The 11,378-nt window shown below is 51.2% G+C and overlaps 1 protein-coding gene across 2 annotated transcripts in view; it reads right to left on the reverse strand.

Annotated features, from left to right (window-relative positions):
• The window catches only part of maml3 (mastermind like transcriptional coactivator 3), a 327,808-nt gene extending 319,613 nt beyond the window's left edge, over positions 1-8,195 (reverse strand). Inside the window, exon 1 of one of the 2 annotated variants that reach the window (XM_008111876.3) lies at positions 7,785-8,195. In XM_008111876.3, coding sequence (XP_008110083.2) covers positions 7,785-8,195 — 411 coding nt within the window. Of the gene's footprint in view, positions 1-4,743; positions 7,589-7,784 lie in introns of those variants that run through there. The other variant, XM_062980889.1, reaches the window with a different exon arrangement.
• Between the last annotated feature and the right edge of the window lie 3,183 nt (positions 8,196-11,378).

Here is an 11,378-nt window from a genome sequence, read left to right on the forward strand (position 1 = left end):
TCAAGTTTTAAAAAAACCTGGTCTACTCATGAATTTTAACTGGCTAACCAAATCCTCATGAGTGTCTACTGAAGTTTATCTGTTTTAAGTGACCACTGAAGTTAATCGATGGAGCCTGATTTCTAAATTATTTTGCTAAAATGATTCGCTAAAAGTTTCAAACCCCCCTCTCTATTTTTTTTCTGGTTATGTCCCTGAGCACCAGCCTCCTTTATGAGAAAATCCCATTAGGAGTGACAGTCTTCTAAGACTTGTGTGTGTGTGTCTGTCATAGACACAGCTTCCCGTTTGTGAATCAGGTGCCTCCCTTTGTGCCGTGGCTCTCCTGCCATCCTTCCTGTGCTTCCTCCTCCCCCTCTCCACCTCCACCCCCTCGATCCACGCGAGCCTTTTCCACGCGCGCCGTCCCCCACAGACTGCTTGCACGCCTGGCCCAACGAGGGGGGCGGGGGAAGGGAGGGAAGGCAGAGGAGCCTGGAGCCCATGACTCCCCTTCCCCACAGCCTCAGACCCTCCTCCGTCCTTTTTTTCAGGCGTGAGCAAGACAGGGAACGCCCCTCTTTCAGAGAGCGGCGGCTCCACTTTTGGGGGGCCAGGGCTGAGGCAGGAAAGAGCTGGGAAAGGGAGCGACGCAGGCGGGCCCTTCTTTTCCTCTCCGCCGACGGGAGAGGGGCGTCACTCAAGGCCTCCTCCTCCTCCGCCCAGACAAAGCGACGGGCTCCCTCCCTCTCTCCCTTTCCCTCCTCTCCTTTTCTCTCCCTCCCTCCCTCTCTTGTCTCTTTCTCTCCAGAGGGAGGGAAGGTAAAGCCACCTCCGCCCGTGGGTCGCCACTAAGCCGGCCTTGTCTGCGATGGGAGGGAAGGAGGCGGCACCGAAGGGAAGGAAAAGGAAAAGGAGGAGAGGAGGCGCAAAAAGCCAGAGCAGGGAAGCATCTCTCTCTCTCTCTCTCTCGTGGCGTGGGAGGAGCCAGAGAAGAGGAGGAGAAGGATCAGCTGTGCCCCTTCCTCCCTCCCTTCAAGCCCCATCCCTCTTTGTCGCCGCAACGGGAGGGAGGGCTTTGTGAGGCCCGCAGACGCCAGCTGGCGCTTGGGGCGGCTTTGCAAACGTGGGCAGCCAAGCCAAGGAGCATTGGGGGGGGGGGGGGGAGGGGGGGCGTGTGGGGGAAAGGGCCAGGAGCCAAGGCAAATGGACCATGGACCCCGCGCTCGCTTCCCTGCTGGAGCCCACAGGCCGAGCACATGCACCCAGCCCTGTCTCTTCCACACACACAAACACAAACAGCCCGGGTTTTGCGCAAGAAGGCGCTGCTGCCCACGCGAGGGGTGGCCTTTGGTTGCTGCCACGCTGCGCCCTGGACTTGGACCCCAAACCCTCGCCTTTTCTGTATTCCAGGGTCTCTTGTGTCTGGGCGGGGGGCTCACTAAATTTGCAAAGCACTCACCAAGTATTAAAGGTAAAGGTTTCCCCTGACGTTAAGTCCAGTCGTGTCTGACTCTGGGGGTTGGTGCTCATCTCCATTTCTAAGCCGAAGAGCCGGCATTGTCTGTAGACAACTCCAAGGTCATGTAGCTGGCATGACTGCATGGAACGCCGTTACCTTCCCACCGGAGCGGTACCTATTGATGTACTCACATTTGCATGTTTTCAAACTGCTAGGTTGGCAGAAGCTGGAGCTAACAGCGGGCACTCACTCCGCTCTTCGGGTTTTAACCTGGAACCTTTCGGTCTGCAAGTTCAGCAGCTCAGCGCTTTAACACACTGAGCCACTAATACTGAAATCATCACAAACATGTACTTGTTTCGACAACTTGTAAAAGGTACAACAAAAATAGTATACAATGAAACATATGTTTGTTACGTTCACAATACTGATTACTGTTTCTTTCTTGTAGAAGGGAATTTTCAACATGGGTTACTTTAAAATTGTTGTTGTTGAAACAAGTATATTTTTGTGATTGTTTTAGTATTGTAATAGTGGATTGTTGCTTTGCTGATTCAAGGGAATCCATTTTCTTTGTATGGCTCACTTTATTTCCCACTGCTCCCTTAAGAGAGGAAAAGGTCGGGGAGTTTCACTAAACAGAGGATTGGTTTCCAATAAAAGGGAAAGGCGGTTCCAGTGTACAAACTGGCACACTTCATAGGCAGCAGTTATGGAAATCGGGAAAGAGTTTCCCTGCCTGCATGCTCAGAGGATCCCCGTTCAGCATTCAGTGTTTCTCAACCTGGAGGTCAGGGGGGGGGGGAGGGGTTCATAAGGGGGTTGTCACAGGGGCCGCCAAAGACAATCAGAAAACATATATTTCTGATGGTTTAAGGAACTCTTTTGGCAGAGAAGGCTGAAGATCTCTCCACCTGTCCTTCTCTTCAAGGTCTATTTCCTCCAAACCCCACCAGTTTTCACATTTAGGCATATTGACGATTCGGGTCAAGTTTGGTCCAGATCCATCATTGTTTGAGTCCACAGTGCTCTCTGGATGTAGGTGAACCACAACTCCAAAACTCAAGGTCAATGCCCACCAAACCCTTCCATTATTTTCTGTTGTCATGAGAATTCTGTGTGCCAGGTTTGGTTCAATGCCATCATTGGTGTTCAGAATGCTCTTTGATTGTAGGTTACCTATAAATCCCAGCAACTACAACTCCCAAATGACAAAATCAACCCCCCCCCCCCCAAACCCCACCAGTATTCAAATTTGGCGGTATGGAGTATTTGTGCTAAATTTGGTCCAGTGAATGAAAATAATAATAAGCATAATAAACTTATTTATATCCCACCACCATCTCCTCCGGTGGTGCAGTGGGTTAAACCCTTGTGCCAGCAAGACTGATGACTTGAAGTTGAGTTGTTGACCTGAAGGTTACTGGTTCAAATCCAACCCATGGAGAGCACGGATGAGCTCCCTCTATTAGCTCCAGCTCCATGCAGGGACATGAGAGAAGCCTCCCACAAGGATAGTAAAAACATAAAAGACAACACCCGAGCATCCCCTGGGCAACATCCTTGCAGACGTCCTATTCTCTCACACCAGAAGTGACTTGCAGTTTCTCAAGTCACTCCTGACATGAAAAAAAATCTCCCTGAAGGAATTTGGGGCAGCAATCCAAGGTGCACATATAACATACAGGAAGTAAAAACTGTTACATAAGTATAAACAAGTCACATAAAATTATAACAACCTCTATAACACATATAGCATAAAAGTCAAAATAATACAATTTTAAAAACATCAGTAAATAAAACTAGCTGCTATCGATTCAGAAAGTGCCAAGTGTCAACTTCGTATGGGACCATTAGGGGACCTGTTTGAATATCCATCTTTTCAGAAGGACTCGAGGGTGAGGGCTAACCTAATATCTTCTGAGGGGGGTATTCCAGAGCCAGGGAGCCTCCACAGAGAAGACCCTCTCTCTCGTCCCCACCAACCGCACTTGAGATGGTGATGGGACCGAGAGAAGGGCCTCCCCTGTCAATCTCAGAGCCAGTTCATAGAAAGAGATGTGGTTACGAAGATAGGTTGGACCTGAAGTATCCAAATACATCCTGCATATCATATATTTACATTACGATTCATAACAGTAGCAAAATTATGAAGTAGCCACAAAAATAATTTATGGTTGAGGGTCACTACAACATGAGGAACTGTGTTCATGCATTAGGAAGGTTGACAACCATTGCTGTAAGCAAATCTGAGAAGAGGGTTGCTATGGGATTCGGTTTTGAACCCACACACCTCCCGCAACTGTTCCCAAAATCACCTAGATCAGGCATGGGCAAACTAAGGCCCGGGGACTGGATGCGGCCCCTGGAGTGCTTACCTCAGACCCTTCTCATTTTCCCTGTCCTCTTGGCATAAGGACATGGTGTCCCGTTGCGTCCTTATGCCAAAAAGATGGGCAAGGAAGGCACATAACAGCTGAGAGTCCTTTGGAGTGCTCTTAGCCACCCTCCTCCTGGAATAAGGACAGTGCGGGTGGCTTCATCCTTATGCCGGGAGGACAGGAAGACATGCAGCAGCTGAGAGCCCTCTGGAGCACACTCAGCCACTGCATGTCTCGCCCTCCACCCAGCATCATGCCAAGAGGACAGCCCGAGGATTGGGGAGAAGGATGGGAAAGAGGACTGGAGCAGTCGCCATGTGTCCCTCCAGTCCCATCATAAGGATGGGATGAGCAAGCCCATCCTTATGCTGGGAGGACAACCTGAGGATGACCCAGGCCCTGCCCTGTCCCCATCCTTTCCTGGCACCTCTACATCCAATGTGTGCCCGGCCCTCCTCCCTCCTGGCCCGGCTCTCCCAGCTAGGCCCACAATGTGGCCCCAAGGCAAAAAAGTTTCCCCATGCCTGGCCTAGATTCTGGAAAGGAGCCCCCAACTCTCTCCGAGCAAGGAAAACGTACGTCCAGACCCTCCATAATAAACTATAATCACTGAGCCACAACTATTAGGAAGGCATCCGCGCAGGGAGCATGACTGACGGGAGAGAGATCTATAAAGGAGGCGATCGCTGACCCTGGAAGACTATAGTCCGAGGGGAAGCAGGGAAAGAGGTGCAACGCTGACACATCAAGGGGGCCATGGAATAGCTCCATCCTTAAATGCACCCCCCCCCCCCAAGGAGAGAGAAGGCGAGGTCACAAAAGGGCCGCCTGACTCTCAGGCGACCCAGTGGATCCCTCTCCCTCCTGCTCTCTTCCTCTAGCTCTGCGAAGCCTCTCTCGCTCGCTCACTTCCTTCCTTACTTCCTTCCGTGACGTATTGGCAGATTAGCTCCCTCCCCTTTGCTGCGCTCCCGTCTAAGCCTCTTAAAAGGCCAAGGAAACTTTAGGGGGTTTTGTTGTTGTTTTATCGCTCAAAGCCAGCCCAAGCCGCGTCCGCTGAGTGGCTGGGCGAAGTTTCAAGCGCCTGGATTGGGCTCTTCCCCGCCCAGAGAGAGGGAGGGAGCCCCTCGATGCCTCTGCCTCCTCCTCCTCCTCCTCCCCCCGCGGCGCCAGACCTTGCCCCGATTGGCTCCCTTTGCCTATCACTCCCGCTCAGGAAGTCCAGCCCAACCGCTCTACCTCCGTTGGATTTAAAGAGGCATAAGGAGCACGAGAGGGAGGCTCTGCCTCCTCAACTCAAGACAGACAGCACCCCCACCCACAAATAAAAGAAATGTGTGGCTTCACTTCACGGCGCCCGCGTGAGAGGGGGCGCACGCCGCCCTTGTTGCGCTCCTTCCTCCCCCTCCATACAAGACCACTTCATAGTTTCTGCTGGAGAGGGGTAGGTAGGCAGCGCGAAGAATAACAACAACGTGTTGTCCAAGGCTCTCATGGCCGGAATCACTGGGTTGCTGTGAGTTTTCCGGGCTGTAGGGCCATGTCCCTGAAGCATTCTCTCCTGACTTTTTGTCCACATCTATGGCAGGCATCCTCTGAGGTTGTGAGGTCTGTTGGAAACTAGGCAAGTGGGGTTTATATATCTGTGGAAGGTCCAGGGTGGGAGAAAGAACTCATTGTCTGTTGGAGGCAAGTGTGAATGTTGCAACTGACCACCTTGATTAGCATTGAAAAGCCTTGCAGCTTCAAAGCCTCGCTCTCACCACTGCAGGAGTCTACCATATACCATGCACTGTGGACAAGTCTTCTGTGTTGGAGGCAAGTGTGAAAGCAAGAGTGAACGTTGCATTTAATCACCTTGATTAGCACTGAATAACCTTGCAACTTCAAGGCTGGGCTGCTTCCTGTCTGGGGGAAGCCTTTGTTGGGAGGCGTTAGCTGGCCCTGATGGTTTCCTGTCTGGAATTCCCTTGTTTTCAGAGTGTTGTTCTTTATTTACTGTCCTGATTTTAGAGTTTTTAAAATACTGGTAGCCGGATTTTGTTCATTTTCATGGTTTCCTCCTTTCTAAGGAAATTGCCCACAAGCTTGTTTGTGGATTTCAATGTCTTCTCTGTGTAGTCTGACATGATAGTTGTGAGAGTGGCCCAGTATTTCTGTGTTCTCAAATAATATGCTGTGACCAGGTTGGTGCATCAAGTGCTCTGCTACAGCTGACCTCTCACCTCTGCAGGAGTCTACCGTATACCATGCAGCTATGGAGAAGTCTACATAGGGATCCCCAAACACAGCATTGCCCAGACACGAATCTAAGAACATGAAAGGCACTGCAGACTAACTCAACCAGAGAAGTAATGTAAATTGCAACATTCCCACATGCCTCCAACAGACAAGAGTTCTTTCTCCCACTCTGGACATTATTCCCACCCTGCACATGTATAAACCCCACTTGCCTAGTTTCCAACAGACCTCACAACCTCTGAGGAGGCTTACCATAGATGTGGGCGAAACGTCAGGAGAGAATGCTCTAACACAGGCATGGGGAAACTTGGGCCCTCCAAGTGTTTTGGACTCAACTCCCACAAGTATGGGAGTTGGAGTCCAAAACACCTGAAGGGCCCATGTTTGCCCATGCCTGTTCTAATATCAATGAATTAAAGCTAACATCAATAAACTTAATTTGATGTCAGTTTTTTCATATATGGGTTTTTTCTGGGATGTCATGTCAGCATTGATTCATTTTATAGAGGCATTGAATGTTTGCCTTTTTGTATGTTGGGAGTCTGCCCTGAGTCCCCCTGGGGCGGTATACAATAAAGTTTTATTATTATTGATTTATATGCTTCTTAAAGATGGCCATACAGCCCGGAAAACTCACAGCAACCCAATAAAAACAACCAGGACTTGAGTGAGGTGAAGGAGTTGGGGACAGAGAAAGAGAGCGAGGCCCTTCTCTCCCAGGACCTCATCACACTAGAACTTAGATTCACTTTAGTAAAGGTAAAGGTTGCCCCTGATGTTAAGTCCAGTTGTGTCCGACTCTGGGGGTTGGTGCTCATTCTATTTCTAAGCCTAATAGCCAGTGTTGTTCGTAGACACCTCCTAGGTCATGTGGCCAGCATGACTGCATGGAGCACCGTTACCTTCAGTCGTGTTTGACTCTGGGGTTAGTGCTCATCTCCATTTCTAAGCCAAAGAGCAGGCATTGTTCATAGACACCTCCTAGGTCATGTGGTCAGCATGACTGCATGGAGCACCGTTACCTTCAGTCGTGTTTGACTCTGGGGTTAGTGCTCATCTCCATTTCTAAGCCAAAGAGCAGGCATTGTTCATAGACACCTCCTAGGTCATGTGGTCAGCATGACTGCATGGAGCACCCTTACCTTCAGTCGTGTTTGACTCTGGGGTTAGTGCTCATCTCCATTTCTAAGCCAAAGAGCAGGCATTGTCCGTAGACATGTGGCCAGCATGACTGCATGGTGCCTTTCTGCCTATTGATCTACTCACATTTGCATGTTTTCAAACTGCTAGGTTGGCAGAAGCTGGGGCTAATGGCGGGAGCTCACTCCGCTATTGGTCAGCAAGTTCAGCAGCTCAGCGTTTTAACCCGCTGCACCATCGGGGGCTCCACTTTAAATCCACTTTAGGGAGGGAGCTTTAAACAGCTCAGCCAGACAGTCCCTGGGCCTCACCAAACTACAAACCCCAGACTTCTGCAGGAAGCAGAAACCGGATTTAAAGTGGATGCATGCTCTAGTGTGATGAGGCACTGGGCAGTCTTCTCTCCGACTTTCGCTTCCTGGGTTCCCTTCGGAGTTACACAGGACCAAAGTTTCCTCTCCCCGCCCCTCCCTCCCTCCCTCCTTCCCTCCCAAACATCCGTTCAGGCGGAGAGGAGCAGCCTCAGCAGCGGCGGAAAGCAAAGCGTGACGCCCCCTCCTCCCTTCTCCTGCTTCCCTTACCATGATCAGCGTGTGGTTCCTCTGCTCCTCGGCATCTTGGGGCGCCTTGCTGCCTTGGTGCTGCTGCTTGCCCGCCCCTCCTCCTCCGCCTCCTCCTCCGGCTTTCTTCGCTCGCTGCTCCAGGCTCCGCTGGTAGAGGCTCACCGTGTCCCTGCGCTCGAGCTCCAGCTGCTCGGCCTGGGCCTGCTGGTAGCGCCCCTCGCAGTGGACGTGGTGCCGCCTGCAGCCCTCGATGCGCTGCCGGAGACGCTCCACCACCGTGCTGTGCTTCGGGATGCCTCCACTGGAGCCGTGGTTGCCGCCGCCGCCGCCGCTCCCGGGAGGCGGAGGGCCGAGCCCCCCGCTCAGGTTATTGTTGAGGCAGAGGCTGCTGCTGCCATTGGCGGCAGCGGGGGCTGGAAAATCCCCCATCCCCTTCTCCGTGCACACTATTTTGGAAGAACTTTGGTGCCAAAGCGATGCCAAGGAACAAGCCAGGCTTCTAACGGAGCATATCAGGGGGGGAAATATGTGTCTATGGTCTATTTCAGCAACAAAACCAGCCCTCCATTCCGAGAAGAATGAGACAAAAATGTTTGTGGAGTGTTCTTTTCCAAAGCAGCCGTGCTCCCTTTCAAAACGAGGGCTGAGGTACACTTAGGTACACAAAAACAACAACTCTGGATGTGTTCAAAGCACTAAGGGATAGAAGAATGACCCCCCACCAGAGCAGGGCAATTAATTATTACCTCGTGACAAAGGGGGCAAAACCGCGTTCGCCCACTGAGCCTTGGCTTCTCCGTCCGGCTTGGGAAAGGTGTGCCCAAAAATGAACGAAAGAGATTGAGAAGAGACTGAGAGGAGACTCTCGGGGAAGTCGGGAGGCAGCGCAGGAGGTGGTGCTGCTCCAGCTCTTGCTCCTGACGCCGCTGCCGGGAGGTTAGCTTTTAGATGAGCTATCTTAGCGCCCGGGAAAACAAAACGGGCAACTCCGAGCAGCCTCCTTGTGGGCAAGGCTCCGTCCACTCGCGCGTGGCAAGGGCATGGAGACGGGAGTCTCTCCTTCTCCTCCGGAGTCCTCTTCTTCCTTCTGCTCTTCTTCCGAGCTGCCTTCAGGGCAGGACAAGCAGCAAGAGCAGCCGCCAGAGCCGCGCGCGCGCGACCCGGGGGCAGCAGGAGCAGCAGCAGCAGCAGCAAGAGCAGCGGCGTCGCCTCCCCCCACGCGCGCCCGGCATCTCCTGCCTGCCTTTCCTTCCTGCCTTCCTTCCTTCGCCCTCCCTCTTTCCCTCTTCCTTGCTTCCTTCCTTCCTTCCCCACGCGAGACCGGCAAAGGCGCCTTTCGGGCTGGTTGGGTTGGCTTCCCGGGAGGGAAAGAAGGAAAGAGAGGGACAGGACAAGACAAGAGGGAGCGGGGGGGGGGGGAGAGAAATACTTTGAATGCCTCTCGTTATATTTTTGTTTTTGTTTGTTTTTTTCCACGCCGCACTGTGTTCTCAAAAGTACTCTGTTGTATTGAACAGCAAGCCAGTCTCTCGGAGCTCAAAAAAAAGGGGGGCGAGAATATAAAAAAAACACGTGAACAACAAATCCAAGCTAGGGGGAAAAAGTCTGAAGTCTTGGCGAAATTTCCTTCTCTTCCTCTTCTTCCGAGAGAGAGCAGGGCTGCCTCTCCTGCTGCCACCGCCGCCGCCAGATCAAGCGCGGCTCTCCGCCTCCTTTCGCTCTTTCTCCTCCTCCTCCTCCTCCTCCTTCTCAATCGCCGCCTCCTCCTCTTGCTGCTCCATGCCAGCGGAGTGATACCAGGACAAGCGCGGTCAATAAACACCGGCTCCTCCAAGGCAGACCCGGGGACAAGGTGCAAAACCCGGCCTGGAGTTCAGCGCCGGCAGGAGCGGGGCGCGGCCTCAGGTGGCTCCGTGGCCAAAGACCCAGGCCGGGACGGAGCAGGACTGCCCCGAAAGGGAAGCGGGCCAAAGACGGTCAACTTTTGACCCGGTCGTGTGCGCCTTCGGAGGAGTGTCGCTTGTAAGGAGGACTTGAGGCTTGCCGTCTCCCCCCCCCCCCCCAATCTTCCTCCTCTTCCTCCTCCTCTTCCTTTTTTTCATCTTCATGTCATCACATTGAGAAACCTTAAGAAGTGGGGCCATACAGTGGAGTCCATAGACATGTGAGTGTGGAGAAGAGCAAACCACAGCCCAGTGGTTCTCAACCTTCCTAATAATAATAATAATGGAGCCTCCGATGGCCTAGGGGATAAAAGCCTTGTGACTTGAAGGTTGGGTTGCTGACTTGAAGGCTGCCAGGTTCGAATCCCACCTGGGGAGAGCGCGGATGAGCTCCCTCTATCAGCTCCAGCTCCATGCGGGGACATGAGAGAAGCCTCCCACAAGGATGGTAAACATCAAAACATCTGGGCGTCCCCTGGGCAACGTCCTTGCAGACGGCCAATTCTCTCACTCCAGAAGCAACTCGGGTTGCTCCTGACATGAGAAAATAATAACAATAATAATAATAATAATTTTATTCTTATATCCCGCCCCATCTCCCCGAAGGGACTCGGGGCGGCTTATATGGGGCCAAGCCCAGTCAACAACAATAAAATAACACCATAAAACAAATTAAAAACAATGAAAACCAGTCATAAAAATTCACATATAAGGACAAAAGATAAAATCTAGATAAAATCAGGAGAAACCTGGCCAAAGTGCTAGTTACGTCGAAATCATCAGGAGGGGGTGGATTGTCCAAATTGTCGTCACCTTCAAGGTGCTGGAAGAGGCATAACACGTGACTATAATTGGAACCCTAATCCCATGACTCCTTAATAATAATAATAATAATAATAATAATAATAATAATGAATTATTAATAATAATAATTAGTTAATTAATAATCTTAGACACTTGGGAAGTGTTTGACTTGTGATTTTATGATATGAAATCCAGCATATCTATCTTGTTTGCTGTGTCATAAAATAATAATAATAATAATAATAACAATAAAAATAAGCCTCCGGTGGCATAGGGGATAAAAGACTCGTGACTTGAAGGTTGGGTTGCTGACCTTAAAGCTGCCAGGTTCGAATCCCACCCAGGGAGAGTGTGGATGAGCTCCCTCTATCAGCTCCAGCTCCATGCGGGGACATGAGAGAAGCCTCCCACAGGGATGGTAAAACAGCAAAACATCCGGGCGTCCCCTAGGCAACGTCCTTGCAGATGGCCAATTCTCTCACTCCAGAAGCAACTCCGGTTGCTCCTGACATGAAAAAAAAACCAAAAAAAAAACCAATAACACTTCCCAAGGGAACTCAGGGCGGATCACAGTACACATACAGGTCAAACATTCAATGCCATGCCATTTGGAGACAGGACAGAACAGAATAAAACAAACAGAAGGAGATACCTTGTCTTGAAGTCCACTTTTTTGGTGCCTTGGAGGATGAGGTTGTGCTCAGACTCAGTCACAGGGGGTGCTGTTGCTTCATTCTCTATGACTAAGAGCCATCAGGATTTCCTCCTTCCACCTTCCTCTCTCTTGGTCACCACATTTCTGTTCTTGTTATTTATGGTGTCGTAAAGTACCTCCCACGCAATTTGCGGTACCTAATTTCTCTAC

Source organism: Anolis carolinensis, chromosome 5 (assembly GCF_035594765.1).
Source record: "Anolis carolinensis isolate JA03-04 chromosome 5, rAnoCar3.1.pri, whole genome shotgun sequence".
In the NCBI taxonomy this organism is placed as follows: domain Eukaryota; kingdom Metazoa; phylum Chordata; class Lepidosauria; order Squamata; family Dactyloidae; genus Anolis; species Anolis carolinensis.